The sequence below is a fragment of the Polyergus mexicanus genome, unplaced genomic scaffold (genome assembly GCF_030449975.1).
Source record: "Polyergus mexicanus isolate NDT 795.1 unplaced genomic scaffold, iyPolMexi1.0 SCAF_24, whole genome shotgun sequence".
NCBI classification, from domain to species: domain Eukaryota; kingdom Metazoa; phylum Arthropoda; class Insecta; order Hymenoptera; family Formicidae; genus Polyergus; species Polyergus mexicanus.
The window spans coordinates 4,846,063-4,872,091 of NW_027223344.1; the positions used below are offsets into that span (position 1 = coordinate 4,846,063).

General features: G+C 36.1%; 1 protein-coding gene across 3 annotated transcripts in view; it reads left to right on the forward strand.

The window, feature by feature from the left end:
* The first annotated feature begins 1,012 nt into the window (after positions 1-1,012).
* Raskol (Ras GTPase-activating protein raskol) overlaps positions 1,013-26,029 on the forward strand; it is a 201,709-nt gene continuing 176,692 nt past the window's right edge. For all 3 annotated transcript variants that reach the window (XM_070313501.1, XM_070313503.1, XM_070313504.1), the window contains exons 1-2: positions 1,013-1,660; positions 19,910-20,022. In XM_070313501.1, the coding sequence (XP_070169602.1) occupies positions 1,429-1,660; positions 19,910-20,022 (345 nt within the window). In that variant the 5' untranslated portion in view covers positions 1,013-1,428. The remainder of the gene's footprint in view (positions 1,661-19,909; positions 20,023-26,029) is intronic.

Genomic DNA, 26,029 nt, shown 5'->3' on the forward strand with positions numbered 1-26,029 from the left:
AGTTTTGTCATGAATTTAAATCGACTTTCTTGCGGTGAAAAATTAATGTTTTATTTGATCACAAGTTTTTTTCATTAATTTAATTTTAATAATTAATAAGTTAATTATTAGTATGATTAGTATAAGTTAATTTATTAACTTATGCTTTTTTGATATTAATTCATTTTTTTTTCTCACGAAATTATACATTTTATGTAAAAAAGTATATTATATTGAAATATACTTGTTTTAACTTGCGTTAGTAAATAAGGAAGAAAGATTATGGGATATTCTTTTTTTTTATTTTTGAACAATCTTTAGATTTTAATCGTAATATTTGACTTTGAGAAATATGAGGACAAATGATATCATTAAAAAAGAGATTGATTATCATATTTGAATGTATTTAAGCAACGTGATAACCATCGCGTTAAACGCACCACGTCGACAGTTTAGTGATATACTGACTCGATCAATTTAAATCTGGTTCCTGTTCCGTCTTCTTACCTTCAGTCGGCTAATAAATTAGAAGTTGAGGCTAATTAGGATGATAGAACGCGTAACTTATGGAAAAAATCGGCAGCGCGCGTCGGTGGAAGTTTATTATGACGGTTATTAGTCTGGCGTGTGGGGTTAATTTATGAAAGCCATTAGAAGCGAACGCCTGATTAAAAACGAGCGCCAATACTTATACCACATCGAGAAAGAATGGTCGTATACGTACCTCGTATCGCGCAAACGTGTAAAATATTCTTTCGGATTTTCGAAGAACTGCAGCTAATTCTGATTAAATGGTAGAAGGCAGATTAGCGTAATAAAAAGATGAACGCGGTGGGAACTTAAATTTTAACAAACACTTGATATATTGTACTTAATCTAAAGAAACTTTTTACATTTCGTTGTTCGGTCTTTTTTAGCGTGTCTGATTTTTGACAAGATTTTTTTTTTTTATAAATTTGAACCTTTTTTTTTATGAAAAATCATTTAATATAAATTATTAAAATTTTTTACATTAAATATTTTACAAAGTGAGAGAGAGAGAGGTTGAATTCAAGTTTGTCGAAGAAAATCCGTCATTAAAATTTGACGCGGGGAACGTGGGACGCTCGGTATATCTCACATTGCATATTGGAGAATATCATTTTCAACACGCGAAAGATTCAAACCGATTCTTCCTAGACGAGCGAATGCGAGTTACCGTGAAATGAAAAGGTGAGATTCACAGTGCGCGAAGGTGTGCGGGGACGCGAGTTTCGACGATAAAAAGGAGGGGGGCGAGGAGGAATCCGTGGAGGAATCGATGCTGCACGTGGGATATATCTTCGTGAGAAAAGTTGGGCGTTTCACCGAGTGAATCATGCATCGCGAGACTTATTAAGCGGTCAGCGGGGGGAACGCGGGGAGAAGAAGATCTCGTAGTTTTCGCGCGGGAGAAGCATTGGCCTGAAAATGTCATCGACGCGACGATGCCGCGGAGGCGGCGGCGAGAACCTCTCCGAGGAGCTGGTGAATGAGAACGAGGGGGCCAACGGGGGCAATTTCGAACCCCTAAGCGATTCCTGCGGCGAGAGCGACATGGAGGGTCTCGACCTCTCTCTTTTCGAGCCGCAGGTCGACGCTGCTTCCTGGTGCGACAGCCGCATCTACGCTGGAACTCTTCACATTTTGGTCCATTACTGCGGTAAGATGTGCCTGCACGATATACAATATATCCCCCTTTGCCTTCCTTCAGAAATCTCGCCAGGTCTCTGAAGCGATTGCGAGTCACGATGCGTAAAATTATTTCAAGAAAATTGAGGGGGGCGATGCGTGGCGCCGGGCGTAGAATCGCAGGCGTAATCGAAAGATTCCAGGTTCGATTCCGCTCGGGTCCCATCCTCCTATATGACTCAAAAAGAGGTTTTCACACATTATCCTATATAATGCCTATATTGGTTTATCATATATTGTCCTATCCAATACCTATATTAGTTTTTCCTTCCTACGCTTGAATAACATTTCGATTTGACTCGACGAATTGGAGCCTTGCTTTGGCGCGCATGCGCAGTGTTCTCGTCCTCGTAAACTAAGTTGAGATGGCTCTCTGGCAGCATGAACGGAGATGTACTCTGTTCCTTGCCAAAAATAGAAGAAGAAGAAAATTGAGATGACTCTTTAGCTTCTTTTCTCTTTGCTCTTGTATTGATAAATATATATATATATATATATATATATATATATATATATATATATATATATATATATATATATTCTCTTATCATTATTTTATTAATGTTATATTATTTTATCGCGTGAAAGAAAAGAACAATTTTCGTAATCTTAAAACTTAAAAATTCTTGTCGATATTTTTTTCTCTAAGAATGTCGCTCTTTTTAAAAATTAGATTCATAATTTGTAGGAAAATTCTCGGAGATCGAGATTGAAAACCGAAAGATATATGGTAGATACAGAAGCATTGTGTATCACATTCGTTCCGACTAACACGTGTTCGTGTTTTCTCTCTCTTTGTGCTCAGATAAGGTATTAAAGCGATATCTTTTTTGGCGCCACCACGAGTGGGCTCGAGTCAAGATTCAGGATCCCGTCTCTCGGCTAATATGCAACTTGCATCATTATTTCACGCTCCATAGGCCAATTGCTATCTTTTGCATAATTGCCATTAACACATACAATAGCTCGCGCCGAAAGGGACTATTCTCGTCCGTGATTTATTATGGCGAATTCATCTCGGCCAAGATTAAAATTGAATTATAATTAAAGTGCATCTATATACCATTAACTTTTCACCATCATTCTGAATGATCTCTGACGCGAAGAGTACTCTCTGTTTCTACAAAGACAGTAAATTCATTTTACGCTTCGGAAGAAAAGATTTTATTTCGCGCGTTAGATTTGTATTGTAAGCAAATATAAAATAAATTATAATTAATATAATTTTACACATATTATATAGAGAAATTATGATTTTTTTTTTTTTTTAATCAGCATCCATATAATTAATTGTATTTTCCTTCGATTTTTTCTCAAAATTACAAAAATCGCATTAAATTGAATTACATACAATAAAATTTTGTCGGGCAATGCACCTCGCGCAACGCGTTAGAAAAAGAGCTCATTTATTCAACGCGTGCATTTTGCATTATCCGGAGAATGAGCCGTATAAATTCGCCTTAATCGCGCAATTGCGCGTGTGGGCGCGGACCGCGAAGTTAAACGGCCGTCAAGCCTTTTTTGCGTGTACACTTGGTAGGCGACTTTACCTTGACGCCGGGGATATACATCTTGACGCCATGCCGCGGAGGGCGATTGGGTAATTTATCCGAGACGGATCGCAGAAAACCGGGTAATGTATGCATTATATACGGGATTATTATTAAGCCGATACTATTAACTTGTTTATGCGAAGAGACAGTCGCGTTTCGCCGCGCTTTTCTCTTAAAAACATGACATATTGTTATTCACAGTGGAAAAATATATAGTATTTTATAGTTATTGTCCACGTTTTTGCTTAACTGTCAAACATATATATATATAAGATAAAACTTTATCTCTTCGGTCCTATTTTTATATCCTTATATTATTTAATATATTTGATTATTTACATCCATATTCATATTTTTTATGTATTTTGTAATTTGGAAAACGTGGATATAACTATAAATTATTTTAGATATATGCAGATATAATGGTCTATTATTGAAATAAGTATTTTGATTCATTTTGAGAATTATATCGTTATTTAATACGAAAAGAATTTTATCCCACGTATTCGCCATTTTTTTTTTTTTTAAATATTTTAACGCTTTTAATTTTTGCGTGGGTGGGAACAACGGGATGAAAAAACGCCCATCAAGATTTTCTTCGGATCTTCTCGGTAAGAAATTTACCTCGACGCGCGCCGGATACGCGTTTCGATATCACGCATCGTAGAAATAATGAAGTAATTTAATCGAGTGAGGTAATCGTATATTATATTGTGGGTGCGCGTTATTGAGATAATAGTATTAACTCATTTATATGGAAAGAGAAAGGCCACGATGTTCCTTCATCATCAACCGACATTTTTTCTTTACAATAGTTTTTTAAATATTTACTCGCATACCATACATGCATTAAAATGGTCATTTTACGTTATATGCTTGATATGTTATACGTGTTATAAAATATTTCTAATTTATGTAAATGTGATCTCTTTCTGGAATGTGACGCGATAGAAAATTCCGTCGATAGAAATTTCCATTACTATTGGGACTTTTATCGATATGTTTACGTTTATATTATCGCGGTATTAAGTTTCATGACCGTGACATTATAAAGTTGTTATATTTTCATATTTATTGTTCCTCGCCCCGTTTATTATCTCGATTTATCTCACGCGATACATTTATGCGCGTGCTCAGTCAAGTATAATAACGCGTTTCGTTCGCCGCGTGTACGAACGCTTTTTACATTCGGATTAGACGGCTGTCGACCGCCGAGTGAAACCGCCTGTCAAGATTTTCTGGGGATTTTGCCTAGTTGGGAATTTTACTATGACGCCCTGGATGACACGCACCTTGACGTCATGTCATAAAGATAATTGGGTGCATAGCATTATTAACTGGTAGGCTGGGTGAACGCGGCTGTCGTGCGTCAACGTGAATGGGTGCGAAATGTTAACTCGCAATTCGTGAAACCTATATCGAAGCTAGAGGCTGGGGATGAAAATAAGCGTTGCATGAATATATATATATATATATATATATATATCTCTTGCTCTCTTTGTTTTTTTTTAATGCATATATATATATATCATTTAAATAAAAAAAAGAGTGCGATTTTCTGGTTTTAGATGATTATTAAATTAATTAAATTAATTTTGAAGCACACTATGATATGTTTAATGGAAAGAAAAGTAATCACAATTACTGCTAATTATTTTTTTTAGAAATGTTAATTAAGAAAAAGGTGACGTTATCGTATCTAGTCTATTTCTCAAGATGTACAATAATAGATACCGCCCGCTTTGCCATTATTCGATCCATCACACTTTACAGCTGATTCATAAGCAAAAGACGACGGCAGAGTTTTTCCGGCGTGTGCACAAATTGCTGATTATTAATCTAACAAGGCGCTATCTTTTCCCGAAAGCGAAACTCCATGTTCGTGTTCGCCGCGCTTAAACAGAAAATCGTCGCTCTGAGCGGCGTAGCGTGGTATAGATTTATAGACGCAACGTAGACGAAGTAGAGGAGGATTCGAGATCTTCTGCCCCGCCGTGGGCGATCGGATGGAGATGGAAGGGAAAAGGGACAAGAGGAAGAGAAACTGTTACGAGATCATGGGGGCGATGCGTGGCGCCGGGCGTAGAGTCGCAGACTGGTAATCGAAAGATTCCAGGTTCGATTCCGCTCGGGTCCCATCCTTCCATATGACCCAAAAAGAGGTTTTCACACATTATCCTATAATAATGCCTATATTGGTTTATCATATATTATCCTATCCAATACCTATATTAGTTTATCATATATTAATCTATTTAATACCTATTTGTTTCCTACCTACGCTTGAATAACATTTCGATTTGACTCGACGAATTGGAGTCTTGCTTTGGCGCGCATGCGCAGTGTTCTCGTCCTCGTAAACCAAGTTGAGATGGCAGAATGAACGGAGATGTACTCTGTTCCTTGCCAAAAAATAGAAGAAGAAGAAGAATGTTACGAGATCGATTCGCGGCGTAGATCAATTAAATCGCGATCCACCGCGCGCGGATATAATAATGCCGACAGAGATCCCGCTCGCAGATATAATCTCTATCTATCCTCGTCGCAATAAATCGATGTAGGTAAATGAGTCGCGACGCGATGCGGCGCGGTGGTTTCTACCGCGGGCTGTCTTCCGTCCTGCTTTCTTCTCTCTACGGGTTCCATTACCCGCTTACGCTAACTGACCGCGTGAGGAGAATCCACTATCGCGCGTTGCCGCTGTTCTCGTCGACGTAAACACACGTTGCGGCATGCAACGTCGTCCTCCGGGTGCCCGCTTCTACGCAGCATTTTCGCATGCACGTTTAAGCCTAGCGAAAAGGAAGACGAGGCTCGCTCGCCAACTGACTCGGGGCTGATTCTCACGTGGGAAAGTGCCCGCGCGATCTTGCTCCGTCACGTATCGATGCGAGGCAATCGTTAGGTGATCGCTTTCTACGATTTGTTCCTCGACCCTGTCCCGTTCATATTCTCAGCATGACGGACGCTGAATTTATGGGGCTTTTGTTAAGGATAAGAAACGATGGACGGGGGCCTTTTGCGAAACGATACGGAAGAGTAGAGATGAGCATGTATCTTCGATACGCGCGGGAATCCGTTGCGGGTGAACGTATATCAGAAAGGCTGAGAGAAGTAGAAACTGATATAAGGAGGCACGGATAATTATTTAGAAAATGTGAAAGTTGAAAGATTTATCCTGAAAATAAAAACTTTAAGATTGTGCTCTTTCGGAGAGATAAATATTTTTTTAATTTTTAATTTTTCTTAATTAAAATAATTTTTATCTATAAAAACTCAAATGCTTAATATTACGAATGCGGATCTAGGACTTTAGACTCTATATATTTCTTCTAGAATTTCGGAAGTTATTTCATTTCGGAGAAGTACCTTTCATCTCGTTGTAAACGCCGATGTACCATTTTATATCCGTTGCAATTTAATTTTTGCCGCGTTCTTGTGACTTTTCGTGCTCTTTTACATAATCTTTTATGTACAATATTTATAGTTTGATGAAATTGTACTTTCTCCGTTATAATTCAATGTAGTGTTGGAAAATTGAGAAAAAGATCGTTTTGCGAGGCTGCCCGGATAACGAGAGAACGTCGCGCCGTCCAAATGACTGCGCCAATTCCATTAGTCCAGCTTAGAGTAGGCTGTTTCCGCGTATGGTGCGCGTAGATTGAGTTATTGTGAGAGCCATATCTCTGTGTGAAATATCCGAAGAGTGCTTCTTGTTATAAGTCGGCTCGGTATCCGATGAGGAGATCATCAGTGAAATCACTCGTGCGGATAATTAAAAATATCGATACGATGTATCTTGATCAATCGACCGTGGCATTGCGATATACATCATTCCGCGAAAAATTCAGAACTGTTTTGAATCAACAAGTAATTTGTACGCGGAAATACGATGTAAAATTATCACACTTTGGAAAAAAAAAATTTAGTATTTTATTTATAAAAAGTAAATTGTATTATTGAAAGAAAAAGAGAGGATTATAATATTTTACGGTAACCTTGAATATTCCATTCATCGAATCGATTTCCTTTACGGTCTACTGGAAGATCGTGAATAACGTTATCTTCTTTCTCTTTTGCAGCAATAGAGAGTTTAAACGGAAATTGAACTGTGAAAAGATAGATATTATTGAAAAATTTATGAATCAATTTTACTTTTACTTTTTTTTCGTAATATCCATTATACTAAATTACTTGACATCTAACAATATATCTGAATACAGTTGAATTAATCCAGTAACTTGGATATTTAAATTTCTAAGATTATTTGTGATAGATTAGTGGTTCCATTTTTATTATATATATTCATATTTTTTTTTAAGCGTATTTACATACACTCAACTCTTTATGAATTAATTTTTAAATAAATTTTTGTTTATTTCTAATTAAATACCACTAAATTTATACAATTATATTACATTAAATTTATAGAAAAATATTTTCCACTATAAAATAAATAAACACACGTAGAAATATTGAATCACTATCGTCTGCATGTCGGCGAACTTACAAATAAAGATTGGCCATGCAAGTTGAATAAATCAGCTGGGAGCAAGAAATATCCGCGTTCTATTATATACACGATTGACTTAACTTCTCATTGCTGCCGTAGTGCAGTAGAGCCTGTTCACCTGTTCTGTCATTGCAGATGCAACGAATTCTCTCTTTTAATGGAAGTGTCAGCCGCAGTCGTACGGATCACGTAGTTAGAAAAAATTCGCAGTCGTTTATTTATTTATTTAAATGCACTATCTGTTCGAACGAACACCTCCATCGTGTTATAGGAAAATTTTCAAAGAATGTTTGAACGATTCAAAATTAATTGTCTCATAATTTCCACGATTAATTACAAAATGATCGATTTATATATCTGACATTATATTTCGCGGGATTATATTTTATCGATTTTTAATTTTCACTCCTAAGATATAAAATCATTAATAAGTTTAAATTAAAAAAAAATTTTCTATAAATTTTTGTCAAGAATAATTTAGTCGCCAAACTTATACCGACTGTGCTTTAGAAGGTTTTTTTTTTTTTTTTTTTTATTCTAATTGTCTAATTTAACAAAATAATTTTTCTCTATCGAAATTCTCGTTCTATTTCTTAAATATAATACAAATACGAGTGCGAGTTTTGGAGTGAAATATAGCTTGAATTTATGGCGCGACAGAAATTAATTACGCGAAATGAACGCATCGCATTCGTCGATGTCGGTTTCATTAAAACCAGGAAATTGTTCGGGTTCGACGTTCCGATTATACTAGATGTTTTGACTGGCTGGTAGCAAATATCGTCTGTAGCGGACACCCTTTTCCTTGTTTTTGCTGCTAATCAATATGCTAAATTGATGAAAATAATTATCCTCGAATACTCATAAATATCGGAACACATTTCGATCTTTACATCAGCGTACATTAATTTATCCTTCTTGTTAAATATTTTCTTTTTAATCTGTAAATTTTATAGAATAATATCAGTGAGTTCTTGAATTGTATAATAATTTTTATATGATTTCTCCTTCTTGTTTGATCTTTTTCTTTCCCTTTGTTTGTAAATAATGTACTATCTTATCGTGCATATATATATATATGTTTAAACATTATATATATTAAGGTATTAATAATTTTTACATATTTATAGCCTTTTGTGTAAAGGCAAAAACCAACAGAAATTTTCTCGAGGTTGCACGATATAGAATATATTCCGAGTATTCGTAACAATTGGGACTGACAATTAAAGGAATTGTGCTAGCTTGTCGGCTCGAAATGCGAAACGACGAGAGAGAGAGAGAGAGAGACAGAGAGAGAGAGAGAGAGAGAGAGAGAGAGGCGAAGTCATCCGAAGTTTACTAACGGAATTAGTATTCCTCGATTTCTCCCTCTAGTCTGCCGCGAATTCCAAGGCGGGGCGCAGTCAGCGTGGAATTAAGTTTCTTGATAAGGGATCGGATAGAAAGAGAGCACTGTATGTCGAGTCAATTCCGGTCTTACTTTCATTTTTACACGAAGTAAGGAAGTTATGAAAGTTAAGAAAAACTCAAAGAGAGAGCTCAAGGGGGGAAGTACAACTAATATTGTTAGAGATGATTAAAAGAGACGATTAAAAGATAAAGATCGAATTCAAACGTTCTTCAAGCTGCAAGTTCTTTTCATTCCTAAAAGAATCACATTTTTAATAAATGGATCATTCGTAATTCGATTATTTCGAGACATTTCTTTGTCTATATCATTAATTACTTATGATAACACTATACACTTTAAAATAAAGAATATCGGAAAGAGCTTTCGGAATTTTTTATCTGCAAAAAGATTTTCCTGATAGAATGACAGATATATAAAAATTGAAACAAATTAATAGATAAGTATAAATCTTTTTTTATATTGTGCATTATATATCATATGGTTTTTTCTTCTTTTACTTTTTACACGTAATACGCTGATTGATTAAACGGGGCTCTCGTTCTTCTACCCTTTCAACTGCTATTGTAACGACGAGCGATTTGATATCGAATCGTTCGAAGAGACGGATCGAGGGAAAGAAACGCAGATGATCGGAGAAAAGGTAGCCTTTTGAGAGCGATAGACACCTTTGTGAACGACTCAGAAGACCTTTTATTGGAAGCGACTTCTCTAGTACGAGGCGACAGATGAAATCTGTTTGGCTCGCCTCTGTCTGGCATGGACACTGTTTACAGACCGATGAACCGATAATTTATCCGAAAGGTCTTAAGGAAATAAAGCCAGAAGCCAGTTCATTCATAAAGGCTATGTTGCATGTTATTGAAAAGTATCACGTTGCTCACTATTGACTGATTATTCCTATGGAAAGATCCTTTAATTATCAATTCAGCGTATGAAAGCTATAATACTAATCTATTATTATTAAGATTGCTAAAAGATATTAAAATCAAATTTAATATTCAAATCTGACTTGAGGATTAAAAATTGAAAATCATATCTATAAATAAAATAAAAAGATTTTTAATACTTTTATTTATTTTGAAATAAGAAACACAAAAAAAAATTCGAAGCTTTTTTGTAGGAGGAAAAAAAAATAATTTTATTGTGATTTTCAAATAAATTTTTATATATAGCCCTCTTAACCCTTTTAACAATAATAATTTTCGATAATATGATAAATTGTAACACGCGTAATATTACAGAATTATTTTTTAAACATACAGATTATTCGAACAATATAAATTATTTAAAATTTTGACAGTAGAAATATCGATTGGCGATAAAACGGAAAAATTGAAAAATCAACTTTTAAGCTGCGAAGCAATTCATGACCGGCTTCTATAGATTTTGTACGATTATGGTCGATTGCGCTCTATGTAAATGAGATTGAACTAATTCCTGGAACGGCATGCACGTCGTAACCTCATTCTCATGTAACAATTTATATGTTATGCGCTCTTGGCATCGATCCAATGACGTAATGATTGTAATACAGCTTTGCTCCGATCTCACAATTCGCCGCACCTGCCTTTATTACCGATGTAACCGTTTGATGACGACGTGTGTTTGCGTATATCGCGCTTATCAATTAAAAAGGCGAAAGAACAGTATATCGTATCATGTATACGTAATTTATCTTTTCGCAAGAAAAATACGGAAAATCGGAACGCGAGCGCATAGTATAGGATAACGATTGCGAAGAGGAGAGAGGAAGAGTTTTTTTTGCGAAAGAACGGGTCACAGATAAGATCGCCAGTAATGAACTATCCGAGCCCGACGTGAGCCTAATGAGAACCGCAGAAATAATCTCGACTCGAGATAGAAGCGCGTGCGCGCACGGATAGACTTCACGCCTTTTCGTCTTGGCTGTTCTCTCGCGACAGAGAGAGAACTCGTTCTGCTTCCGGTAGCCGTAGGAAGGCTGGAGGACTTCTCACGTGTCACCTTTCTATCTTCCCTTCTCGCGCTGCAAAGGTTACAGTTGACATTGCGACATGCGTACGTTACGACCAGCTACAAGTCAAGTTTTATTAAGATATTAGTAAATGATGATCTTTTTTATTTACCGATGACATTTGACAATCCTTGCAAAATTTTCAAACATAATCTGCAAATTATACCAATTATAAAAGTGTGTAAATAATATCACGACGCATGCGTATCTTCTAATATTTTAAAATCTCGCACTCTTATACCCGTATTCATAGTCCTTCCTTATTTTAAGGACGGAGGAAGCCTCCATGAAGGATTCCTTGAATCTGCAAGGCCACCTTGTTTCATGGATGGACCTCGAGTCTCCCTTTCAGAAGGAAGGAATATTTTAGGGATTTTTAGTGACCGACTGGAGGCAGCACCGTTTTATGCTGCCTGCAACTAATTTCATATAATACATATGAAAACTTTTTCGTATCTTCAAAAAATTCCACGGGATTTTCCCAATCGCGAATGTATCTTTTCGGAATCCGCCACAGAATCCGATTCTCTGGATTTTCGTCTTCAAATCCATCGTCAGAATCATTTAAAAATTCATTGTCCATTATCCCTTTTTCCTTTATACACTTTCAGTTTGAGAGCGCGACAACAAATAACCACAAAACCACAAATGTAACGAAACTAACTTTTGGAGGTTATATTTGGTTATATTCTGCGTATCGTCTGCTAAAATGGTCGCATCACTCCTCGAGGAAGCTCGTGACCTTCCTTGAGATAAGGGAGCCAATAAGATTTCTTGTTCGGTCAAGGAAAGTTTATGAAACGTGGAACGAGGAACAAGGAATCCTTATTCCTCAAGGACGGACTATGAATACGGGTATTATACAATTATTTATGCTACTTGCGCGACATCCTCTCGACATTCCTCGTTTTTCTCGCGTGGTTTTTATCTCGCAACATCGTTTCGAGTGCACTCTCTCTGTCTTTCTCATACTTGATTCGGTTCTCCCTTCCCGCATTTCTGCGCTCTCGTCATTGCATCATGCAAATACGATTAGCGAGACCGCATGTCGCCACAAAAAAAAAAACCGCATCTGATCTGATTGAATTCGGCCTCGTTAAATGAGCAACGAAGGCGCGCGTGACGTTCTCTTAATTTACTCGGCGGATTAAATTGGTGCGCGATATACGAGTACTTTCCATTCGCAACAAGCGCGACTCTCTGGATGTCGTGCCTCTTCCGTAACTCTTGCACGTGAGAACTTCATCTCGAGAGGGTGACGAGCACGGAGGAGGATGCTTCCCGCGTCTCCGTCTAGTATCCATCCCTCATCCGTCTTTACGTTCCCAAATACGATCGTAGAGACGTGCGCGCGCTCTCGAGACGCCCGCAGCGGACTTTTTAAAACCGGATATGGAATATTAAGTGAACGAGCGAGAGGGTGAAAATTAAGCGATTTACACTTTCCGCGTTGGGTAGATATAACTACGTAGAGACGGGGATATTTGTTCTGCTCTTGGGAAATACAATAAAACCCTTCCAAGAATAATGATATGTACAAATAAGTGGAAAGGGCAAGATGGCGAAAAGTAACAATTATATGGCAACAAAATCAATTCATCATAATAATTAAAATGAAACTTAGCAGATTGTAAATTATTATCATTTCATAATAAGATCCACAGAGAGAGATAGTTTATTATTTTTTCTATAAGAGATGTACACTAGTTTTGGCAAAGAGAAAATATGCATTATATTGTAGTTACTGAATAATATGATCTTTTATTTTATATTTACAAAAATTTCGTCCGCTCGCTTTCCCTTTTGTATGAATTTTTTCACGCTGGAAGCCTAATCTCTTTGCCAAAAACAGCCGGGAGAACGTCGGGAGCGACGCGACCGCATTCAAAATAGACGGATTGGAATAGAATACGCAGAAGTTGGAATTTATTGCGGGGAGTCCCGCGGGAATGCAGGGTGCACATATATGTGATTCGGCGGAGAAAAATGCAAAGAAGCGGCACAGATTCAGCACGTGCTGCTGCAAGAAGAAAGAAAAGACCCGAGGATAGACGATGGCGGAATATTTCCAATTTTTATTACGACGTTCCATTTCTTTTTGCCCTGCTCGCGGAAGAATGGTTCACTCGTCTGCTGGGTGCGCATATATCTAATATTTTATTCTCCATTTCTCTCGGGATCTTCGGCATTCGAAGTGACCGGCTGGTTATGTAGATGCGAAGACCTTGCGAGATTGACGCGGAAATAGCGCTCTATCGAGGAAACAACGTCATGACAATGTAACGAAATAACATTCGCAAAGATCAGGCGCTCACACGCGGAAGGTAACTGTAAAACGTCGAGATTTGTTAGCGAAGTGTGATTTATGATGTTGATGTATGAGATTTACGTTATGAGACATGAATAATCCAATGTATTTGCGCAAAGAAACGTTCCTTTAACTCTTATAGGAAAAGAACATCAAGAGCGGAATTAAAATTTGCAGGACATATTGATATGTGTGTGCATGTGTTTGCTATTTGTAGCATCATAAGAATTTTGATAATACAATATATATCTCTTACAAATTATATTGTAAGACATTAATACTATATTAATAATTTATACACCATAGTATCAGTTAGAACAATTAGCATCTTTCTCGTCAAAAAATTAAATCAGATTTTTTTTTCTTTCTTAAATTGCGATATTTACGATACGGCACTTTGCGAAAATTTTAGACCGTAAAGAATTTGCAAAAAAAAAATCTGGTCGACTATCGATAATGCATTATCGTAATCTCGTTGTAGAATAAACTCGTGTCTTTCGGTTACAATGAAACATAAGATACTGAAGCGACGTCGTCGTATTGATTCTACGAGGCTAGTTTCCTGAACAAAAAGATGAAACATCTACGTTATTTCGTATATCGATCTTACGACACGATGTCGATTTATCGATAGAAAAATGAATAAAAGATCCCGGGTACAAAGTCGTAGCTCCGAGTTCGATTCAACGACTACGCTCCACGCGTGTATCAGTGTATAAATATTATTTCGCGATGTTCGCATTTATGGCTGTCATAAATATATTTGAATACATTACGACGAGATATTATAAAGTTATTCTGTTCAAAGATCTCGACCAGAAAACTTGGTAGAAAATTTCTTGCCATATGTCGAATCGAGAAAATCATTCTTCTGGCGCGAGTCGATTGTGTTAAACGTATATATCATATATATATATATAATATATCTGAGAGAGAAATAAGGAGAAAATTAATAATTTAGAGAAAAAAAAAAGAATTTATTTCCAGAGAAAATTCATTTTATTCAAGGGAAAAGAAAATTATTGTTTTTATTATAAAAAAATGTATTTTCTAAATAATATTATAGATTGGATTTTTGATTATATTGCTTGGTTAAGAAACATAGTTTTTTTTTTCCACAGACATATGGGACAAAAATATCATACTTTTTTTTTATATTATTAAGGCAAAATAATAATGTAAGAAAAATCTTTCATGCGTTATAGAAAATCTACAGAAAGCTGTTTATTGTCCATTAAAGCGTTAGATGTTTCTCATTGCCGGCTATTTTTTCTGTGTTTATTTTTGATTCTATTTTTAGGCGTATTATGTTCTTGGTTTCTTCTCGTCTTTCCTTTTTCATTGCTCGGTTACCTTATGTTTCATGAATTTCGTTATTTTCGCCTATTTCTTCTCTCTTCGATATATACAGTTTGCTTCGCGAGAACTATGTACTTTAAAGTTCACGAAACTTCCACAGCATCCGTAGAGTTTCGTCGCCGATGTCGTTGACAACGACGACGTCATCATTTCCGTGAAAAACTTGGTACAATGCGATTTCATGTCGCTATGAAATCGAACTCTCGTGTAGAAAGAACGAATGCTATGAAATAACGACGCAACGTATCGAAAAATTTTCTGACAATCATTTCTCTTATAATCAATTTTGTCAAAACTTATGCTATCATTTAAAATTTGGATATAAAATAATGTGCTATTGCTTTCGCAAATTCAGTAATAATCGATAAGCTAACAATCGATTGCTAATTAATATCGTAATTAACATGCAACAGGGTACGCAATGTTATATTATAATTATGTATCTTGGATTATGATATTGAATCATTTAAGAGAAAATCATTAATTACTATTACAATTGCATAAATTTCAAGTGCTTCAATCAATTTGCTAATTCTCGCTAGCAAATCTTATTATACGTTTACAGAATAATTCAATTAAAATTCGAGAGTATAAACAATATTTTACAAAATATTTCCTTTTAATTTTTAATAAATATTTCTTTATATGTGTGTCTCTCTCTTATATATTTAATATTAATCTTATGAATTTTCATATGTTTAAAAAAAAGTTTTAAAAATTAAACTATCTTTATATTTATTTTCTACACATTTGGCAATTTAAATATTTTGCTAACAAAATTAATATTATATTAATCACTACTCTTTTATATATGTCTCGTATAAAAATTTCAATCGTTACATAATTGATTATTTATTTTGCATATGAATGTCAAATTTAGAAATTTGCAATTGATAGTTATAATTTTAATAAAATATATTATATTCCGTTAATAAATTTTCATTACAGCATTTCGTTGAAACTTTTTTCTACGTTGAAAAAAAAATGCATACTAGAAAAAAAACTAATTGTGTGCAGAGCTTTACCGAGGAATATATTGGAGGGGGGAAAAAAAATAGAAGGAGGCGATTCGTGCGAAAGTTTCGCGAGAACCGTAAAGTGCCGGGAGTGATGGGAGGCAGGGCGAACAATTTCGTCGGTTATAAAAGTAATGCGATATCTCGTGCGGAATATGGGACCGGCGGCTTCCATTATGGAAAAAAGTGTGACGGCGGGAAGTAACGAAAAATTTAGTGCCAAGCGAGACTAATGATTTAGGAACTTTTTGCGATGGTACCCGCGGGAGTAGGGATACCTTTTTCGCTGCGACATATATTTTTCAATATTCGCGGAATCGCAGACACGGAATAGTAAAATAAGACGACAGCGCCCATTGATAATAATAGTATGTACGTCACTGCTATTCGATTTATGTACACGGTAACTCTTCAAAGATCCCCGTCGAAATAAAAGATACGACAAATTTTCCAACGATGTCTGAGGGCAGGTAAAATCTGTGTAATCAAAAAGTATTACAGAAAATTACGATTTGAAAGAAAAATTTTGGAATTTTCTAAAACATCGTAATAAATTATGATCCTTGTGAGCTTGTAAAAAAGGAATATTGGACGTAAGAGTTAATCAAAATTAACTATTCCCAAACAAATCAAAAAAATTGTATTGTTGATTACTCTACAACCTTTTCGATAGCGATAAAAAGTTACTAATATTTTTTAATCCTCAATTATCTTACAGCATTATTATTTTCAATCGCGTAATATGCATCTTGCGGCTGGTTGCAATTAACACCTATCCGTGTAAACGGGAGTATACCGCAGCACTTAACGGTACCAACAGCGGCACTGCTCGTCAGCCGTATAGATTTTCTCTCACGGACATCTATACTTATACGCCAGATCGTTAATACCGTTGGTTGGCGTGGTGCAAATTGAAGTATACAATACGGTACAGGAATTGCCAATCGTCCAATAGCAATCATATGTCGGTATGACTTGTGTATACCAGGTATATAAATATGAAACCGGAATTTTTGTATAGAAAATACACGTTTATTGTATGAAAATGATAAAAAATATTTTATTCCAAGTATTGCCCATTGCTAGCTATACATTTTTCCCATCTCTCTGACAATTTGTCGATGCCACGCCAAAAAAACTGTTGCTCCTTTGAGGCAAACCAGTCATCGAGCCATTTTCGTACATTTTCGTAAGAAGTGAAGCGCTGCTCGGCAAGTGCGTGTCCCATCGATGCAAATAAGTAGTAATCGGATGGAGCCAAGTCTGGTGAATAAGCCGCATGCGAAAGTATTTCCCAACTAAACGCCTCAATCGTTTCCTTGACTGGTTTTGCTGTGTGTGATGATGGTGCATTATCGTGAAGCAAAATCACTTTGCGTTGCCTTTTTTGATATTCTGGTCGTTTTTCACGCAAAGCTTGATTCAAATCGAGTTGTTGTTGCGTTTGAGCGTCATCCTCATCCAACAATGTTTGCAATTCGCTGTCTTCAAAACTTTTTCGGTGGTCTTCCACGTTCTTCGTTTCTCACGTCAAAATCGCCACTTTTGAATTTTTTAAACCACTCAAAGCACTGTGATTTACCAAGAGCACGCTCACCGTAAGCTTCGACAAGCATTCGATGCGATTCTGCAGCAGTTTTCTTCAAATGGTAACAGAAAATCAATGCTGTCCGCAAATCGTAGTTTCCAGACACAAAATTCGACATGTTCAACGCTATTAAAAACTATGCTGTTGTATGAAACTTGTATTGTTGTGAGTTGAAAATCTTTATCAGATGTCAAAACAAGAAAATAGCGCCGATGACGCGGTTTGACGGTAACTACATTGACAGCTAGGGCCAGTTATGGGCAAATTCCAGTTTCATATTTTATATACCTGGTTAATCATTAAAAATGATCAGAAATAAAACGCAATAAAGAATACGCGCCAGTGCGTAATAGTCATAAAATTGTCAACGTGTACCATTTTACGTTGCTGTAAGAAACACATGCCGATTACTCCGGACACACGGTTACTATTATTGCCGTGTCGTCAGATTTTCATCCCTCGTCTCTGTTCATTGTGTTTACCGCTATTAGCGGTCTGGCCTAATGTAAGTGTAAGCCGGCGTTCCTCTTGTCTTATTTCTGCGAACCATTCGTTTGCACGTCGCTGTTTAAACATACTCTCGCGGTTGTTATCTCCGTAGTTCCCGTAAGTACCGTGATTCTGCTGGATGGACAATTTCACTTCACTTCGACGGCTAACAAATCGACATTTGCTATCGACAACATGTTGTTGCGGCGCACATTCAATAATCGTTAAATATATATTATATTTTTTTAGTTATATCTAATTGAGATAATCCGTGAAATCCGTGTTTGAATAATCTATGCAATTTTGTACAATATATTAATAAAAATGAGATTATATGAAATGGAACATATAAAGTAGGTTGAAATAGATAGAAAATGCTGTAATCGCGTAAAGACAATCTAGAATAAATTTTCTCTTAATTTTATTATAATTATTAAATATTGTATTAACTGTATTTTTAGATTGTAGGATATGTTTTTAGAATTCTTTTGTAAAAATGGAAAAATGATTTTTTTTTTTTTAATGTCAAATTATTTTAGCTACATATTGAGTAACTTTTCTGTTTTCGGGGTTCCACGTCGTGGAATTGAAAAAGTTTGTTAAATCCATCGCTTTGTACTCCAATCTCCCTTCGCTCTTTTATCTTTCGTTCTTTTACCTTTTTTTTTTTTCGTTCGCTTCTGCATTCTCGTAAAAACAATACGTTGCCAATCGTCAAACAATGCCAACTAAAATCGGTTCATCCGGACGCTTTGCCCGCGACGATGTCTCTGATTGAAGTCATTCGTTTCTGTAGTTAATATTTAGTCGCGAATCATTGTATGAAAAAAATTGCGAAAATATACATATTGTTTCTCCTGAAATTATTTCATAGTCATACGATGAGAATTGCGTATGTGTGCGTGTTATACTTTGTAAGATGTACAATACATTGCGCCTGTGGACGGTGTGTGTTAAACGTACCACTTGCATCGACAATCATGACTCGGAAAGCCTCTTAAATAATGTATACGCACAAATATCGACCGCGTATCTCGCGTGTATCGCGCGTATATAAACGATAGCGACAACTTTCTAATGACAGAATTAATTTTCCCCTGAGCTACCAGAAACATGTTTCGCTTCCTTTCCAAATAGAATGCGTTCATGCTTCCATAGCGTAGAAATCTCGGCAGAAATGTGTTCCCCGATAATGTTGTTACGCGTCTATGCATAAATCTTGGACGGTTCGTCATAAATCATAGTCAGGATGTATGTAGTAACTAAAATATAGATACTTCGAAGATAAACTTGGCGAAATGGTAACTTGCTTCGATGTCTCGAGTCATCGATCATTTTCGATTTCTATATAATTGAAAACTGAAGGGTGAGTCAAGTTTTGTCAAGCAAATGGGAAACGAAACTTTATTTCGCGGCAAATTTTCATTGAACTTTATTTAAAATTTTAAATTACATATATATATATATATATATATATATATTAATTTTAAAAATATATTTTAATTAAATGTTGAAAACTGAAATGGCTTTTTCACTTATCTTTTACATTTTAAAAACAAAAAATAACTTTGGTAGTTAAAATTATATTAGCTAATCTCAGGTTCTTTTTCACAGCCTTTTTCTTCTGTTTCGACATGGAAACTGTGCAATTTGTGGATTATTATGCCATTCTGCGATTACATTTTTTCAATTTGCAACGCGCGAGATAGCTATATTATTACGTCTTTTCCATATGTAATTTTGTAAGCTATAATCACAATGCAATTATGGAAAAGCAATCGATATATTCGTTTGTGGGAGGATACATTCGATCGGCCGTTACCGACGATTGCTGCGTTCCACATCTCTCGCAAGGTTAATTGACGCTCGGTTTATTATCCTTGACTATTGACTTTATTCTCTCGTAGGACGACGATACGCCCAATGGATGTCGTCGGATGCCGTCTATATGCCGGGGTTATTCATAAGGGATCATCTTTCTCTTTCGCAGAGGCCGAATGCTGCGTTGGCGAGACCGCCGGCGAGGCATGTTGGGAACCTTGTTACTGCGTTCTCTTACAGGACGAGCAGACTCTCACGGCTTACAGGAGCGAAGACATGGCGGTGAGTACATTTTACCGTAAAAGCCTTTTCGATTCTCCTGGATTTATCCATCCTGCGAACGTCTTGTTTTCTGTCCTTTACATACAGTATTCTCGTAAGACGCGAGACGGATATACACACATCATCCTAGATTTACACCGTTGCTTTTTATTATGCGTTTGATTGGCGTAATGTGATTTTTTTTAAATATTATAAAATATCAGTGACGATATCTTCAAAGATCAAAATTATATCGAACTTTCTATAATTGAGAATCGAGGAAAATAATTGAATTCTCTCGTGCTTTTGCGAATTTCGTCGGTCACTTTCGAAATTTGCAATTAAGAGCATAATTTCAATTTCGAGAGTTTTCCTGTATTAACTTGTGTATACCTAACCACTCACTCCTCGCTTGTTGTTTACGTGCACAACAATATCTTCAAATTGGCACACTAAAGAACCTGTTTGATCGAGTCGGGTAAAATGCCGTGGCAAAAGGGGCGTCGACCTCTAATTCGATTAGAAAGTTTATACTCCATTGACTGACATGAATCGAACACATGAAACACTTTGAAGACTTTGGACTTCTACTCGTAACCGCTGATCGTCTGGTACGTGAGCTATTGAATCCTTTGGTTCGATTCTCAAATCTCCCCGTGCAGGTGAAACGATTTCTACCAATATGTATTATATTGTAGTACAACGATTTGCGCTGCTTCGCGACCCTCGATGTTCCGTTCGGTTTATTTATAGTCGTAATACTATCGTGTATTATCTTTTGTTGTACGAATTCGGTCCCGTAATCCTCCGTCGAGGTATCGATGTATTTTTAGATTATTTTCACTCGACAGTCCTGCGACACTCTTAAATTCTGTCCGCGTGCGTCCTCCGTTACCTAAATACAGGGGAAAAATTTGTTTTAGATACAATGAATTGTTCGATGATATACTTTAAGATATTGTAAATATTACTTATATAAACGTAAAATATATTGGATGATTGCATAAGTTCGTGCCCGATTTTCATAGATGGCATTAAGTTACTGCATGGCGGAGTTCTATTGTTTTCATGTGGTAATTGTTGCTTACACCGAATAGATGACGTTGTCTTATGTCAATTTAGCGTCAGACATTGTTCAGATAAGTCCATTTGTGCATAAGAGAAATCATTAAAAATGGAGAACGAAAGGTGCATTTGCGGCATGTAATGCTATATGAATTTCGGAAAGGCGTGAGTGTTGGGATTGCACAAAAAAATATTCAAAGCGTTTATTTGGATCGCGCTCCTGCTCTCCGAACAGTCAAAAAGTGGTTCGGCAGATTTCGAAATGGTGATTTCAACATGGAGGATCAACCCCCCGCTCTGGACGGCCTTCTGGCATTGATGATGACATTGTGCATGCCTTAGTGGAAAGAAACCCAAGGATTACAACTGAGGATATTGCTGAGAGGCTGAACATCGATAATTCAACCGCTTTTCGTCATTTAAAAAAGCTTGGATACATTTCCAAGCTTGATACGTGGGTGCCGCATCTCCCGACTGAAAGGAATAAGCTGCAGGAAAACTGCAGGAGTTGCAATGGGAAATTCTGCAGCACCCGCCATATTCTCCAGATATTGCCCCTTCAGATTTTTATCTGTTCCGGTCTTTGTAGAATAGTTTAAATAGCAAGAATCTCAATTCCGAGGAAGCTGTCGAAAACCACCTTAGAAACTTTTTTCAAGAAAAACCAAGTTCTTTCTTCAAAAATGGAATCGACAAGCTTATAGATGGTTGGAAAACCATTGTAGAAAAGAATGGAGACTATATAATTGATTAATAAGAGTGTTATCTCTAAAATATAATCTATTGAAGTTTATATTTAAATCGGGCACGAACTTATCACCCAATATTATATGCGGAATGCATGCGCTATGTTATCATCACTATATAACAAGGAACTCATCGTCTACGTCCATTCAATCGATTGTTCTCTGAAACACTGCCTTCTCGTACAGTCAAAAGTCCTTGTAAATCCCCAGAGTTGGCCTTTAATCCTTGAGAAACTCTCGCAATATACTCATTGTCGGATTAGTTAATTTTAATTACGTTGCCGTACGAACTTGCTTTCACAAATATTTCATTTCCACAGTTTGAACAATCATGTTTCTTAATCTCATGATATTTGTATATTATTCATGATTCTATTTATAAAGCGATTTTCCAAATAAATATATCGTTATAGATTCTATAGAATCTGTTCTCACGATCAGAATTATCATAAAAGATTATTTGTTTTGTTTTCACAAAACAAAACTTTGACGCAATTAAAAATGTCAGTTAAATATTATTTCCAGAGTTATCTTGCAGATTTTCTTTAAAGCTTGGATATTTCGGTACAATGGTGTCGCGAAATATTCGAATCTGTCGGATAAAAAGTTCTCTTTGTTTAACCAAACACTTAATGGGTATCAATAGCAGCTCTAAAAAAATTTGTTCGCGTATACTATGTATACTCGTATACATTGAACGAATCTATAGAAGAGACTATATAAAATCTTTATTACGATACGACAGATGAGAGAATGGATACGAATTTAAAACCTAGCGTGTCGACTGAATTATCATCCAGATGTGCAACTTGACTCGCAAAGATTTTGGTAGATTTGACGTAGCAGTCTGTCGCAGGAATATCTCTCCCGGTGTTTCATCGCGTTGCGAAACAGACGCGAGACCCTGATTAGTACCTTCGTCGTGTACTCAGTTCCTTAGTTTGAGAACTTGCTTTCTCATCTCGTGTTGCGTCTCGTCTCCCTTCCGTCTCGTCTGTCGCTATCTTTGTCGGCGAACTTCATCTAGTCAGTCGCACATTTCCACTACCGTTGCCTTGTTATTACTAAATCAAGACAAGCGCCCGGCCTGTCCCCCCTTCTTCCTCTCTGTTTCTCTCTTGTCCCTTTCTTCAACGTGTAATCACATTCAAGGGATCCAGGACCCTAGTTCGTTATTTGTCGCTGAGGCCAGCTCGAAGGAACGGGGTTAACGGCCATTGAAGATTTTTTTTTTTAGTCTGTGACCTGAGTCTTTTTCTTTTCCGGAATAACGTAACTTGAAAGTCTCATTGACTAAACTACTGAAACTCTGTAGCTAATATTTTTTTTTTTTCCTACTGTGACTCATCGAGATGAGATGCGATTCATCACGAGGTATCAAGATGAAAATTTAAATGCGCGTGACAATGTCGAAAAGTCGATTACAACAAGTTATAATTCTAAATAATTTTCGCTTTTAATCCTATATCGAAGGAAGCAAAACGAGATGGGGAAATAGTTACTCTTTCCTACAGACTTTCAATATGATCTTTATGGTGCCTAATAAAAAATTTGATAAAATTAAAAAACTTGTTCCACTTTGACATGTCGGTGGTATTTCGAGACACTCGGTGCCTCGTCGCGATTCTTGCGCTTTTGTTATAACGTTTTATTGCGATCCGGAAACGCGGCAACTCGTAAAAAGCAAAGGCTTTCGTTGCTTTAGTTGTGTTGGTCCATTAGCATCGACTTTACGATCATGAGTTGCGTACGCTCGTCGTGTAACGCGAAACAACGGAGACGTAAGTAATGCAGATTAGGGTAAGCGAACGCAAACAAGTGTAAATAATTTTCTTCAAAACAATTTTTCTTTTTATACTAATTGATTTGTCTCATTATTCTGTACATAGAAGTATTACGGTAAGATTATCGAAAACTAAATATTTTACGAGATATTTAATTTTTTATATCAAAATATGTCAGATTAAAATTTAAAATAACTCAAAAAGTACTTAATAAAAAAAATACTTTATTATAGTGTTTTGGAAAGCTCTCGATGTCAGCTACAAGAATACTAAATAAAAAATGGGGGTTTCCATTTAAGATTTTAAAGTTGACCTTCACATGACCTTCAAATGATTTTCCAAGGTCAAACCAATGGTACCATCTGTAACCAAACAACTTTTGTCTGAAACATTTTTCTCTTCCGGGCTTGGTTTTGGAGATATTTGCCTGAGGAGATTAAAATGGGACCCTGTATATTTTATAGAGAATACCTTTTTAAGTTTATCTTTATATAGGATTGACAGAAATCTTTCCTTTTGACGATTATTTTAATTACACTATTTTTTACCGCGGCGCTGTTTGAATATTCTTTCGGTAAAAGATGCATTTTTAATCTTTTTTTTTTTTCCTGCGGATTCGTCAATGGCATATTATTATTGTTCGTCCGCTCCAATTTATGCATCGCCGTTAGACTCGATACGCATGGTCAAACTTCATTCATTCTGGCGATAAATTATGCACAGGGTGTCTCGAAAGATAGCGCGCACCCTCTCTGTGCTTTCATCCCTCGATAATGGCTCCCTCGATGCACCCAAGAATATCTTCCTTGCTTCCCATCTACGCAAACCAATTGCATCTCTCTCTCTCTCTCTCTCTCTCTCTGAGCCCCTAAAATGCTTGTTCCACGTTAAAACCCGGCTTTTATCTCGCAAATATATTTTTCCGAACCAATCAGTGATTAACCATACGTGTAATAAGAAATTTCTACAAAAAAAAAATTTCCATTGTCGATATGAAAAAGTTAATTTTGTTTGTAATATTTATTTTTTATTCTTCACAATTTAATATCTTCCGTTAATAATTATTTCAGAATATTCCAATTCCTGCAAAAGTCACAGGTTTATGTAAATACATATAGATACATCGTTTAATTGAAATCTTTAATAAGTAGCTCGTATCATAATTTTTTTAACTCGTTCATTTTCTCGATCATTTGACATAATATGATTTTTTTTTTAAATTAATTCGCCTCTTCAAGATATTCTTACGAATCATATTATTTTTAGATTTTTGACGCGCGAACATGCAGGCTCCTTTTATAATCACGTAACGTCCACGTTCGTTAATTAATCGACGATGCTATTCAAATCAACAGCGTCGTGACAATTCTTGATGCGCGAAAATCGATTCGGTTTCCATGCCATGTGTTTCCATCTGTCAACGAATTCTGCAGATTTCGCGTGACCCGTGTTCTCGTACTCGTCACGTACGACACGCCAGAGAGAAAACGTAACCCCCATCTATAGAATCGTTCCCTCGGAGGTTAACGGGGCGCTTTTGTGTATTAAGTCACCGCCTCTCTTTTCCCCTTTCGCTCTCTTTTACTTTCCGTTCTTCCACTTCTCGTTTTCCTTTTCGTCTCGTTTATGAGGCCTCGTTTAAACGTGAGAGGAATGAAATATTCGTGATTAAATGCGTCTGTTCCTTTGACGTAGTCCAAGTTGTCTTGAAGCTTATCTATATTTTTTTTTATCATTCGCGATTTTTTTTATGTCTTTTCTTATTTGTATATCACGCGCATTTAGTTTCTTTCCGATATTCTTATTTATTCTTAAATTATTTTTTTATACTGTTTTTTTTTATTTTTAAGAATATGTAATATATGGGTCTTGTGGGGGAAAAGCGATAATAAACGAAGATTGACTGTCCTAAATTGATTCTTGACGATATTTAATTTACAAATTATTACATTGCATTTGGGTTAAAAATATATCGGTAAAATTAATGTTAAGATCTCGTGTAGATGTTGCATAATTATTTTGTTGTTAAAGATACGTATAGCTAACATTATATACGCTAAGAGTTTTACGCAAATGCCATTTTTTCTTTATTTTCTTTTTTCAAAAATTACATCTTACTGTAAACAAAATATTGTATAATATACATAAACCGCCTCTTGCTATTTTGTAATAATATCGCAGCGTTCCAAATTTATATTATATAATAATAATGTATATACCAGGTATATAAATATGAAACCGGAATTTGCCCATAGATGGCCCTAGCTGTCAATGTAGTTACCGTCAAACCGCGTCATTGGCGCCATTTTCTTGTTTTGACATCTGATAAAGATTTTCAACTCACAACAATACAAGTTTCATACAACAGCATAGCTTTTAATAACGTTGAACATGTCGAATTTTGTGCCTGGAAACTATTTGCGGACAGCATTG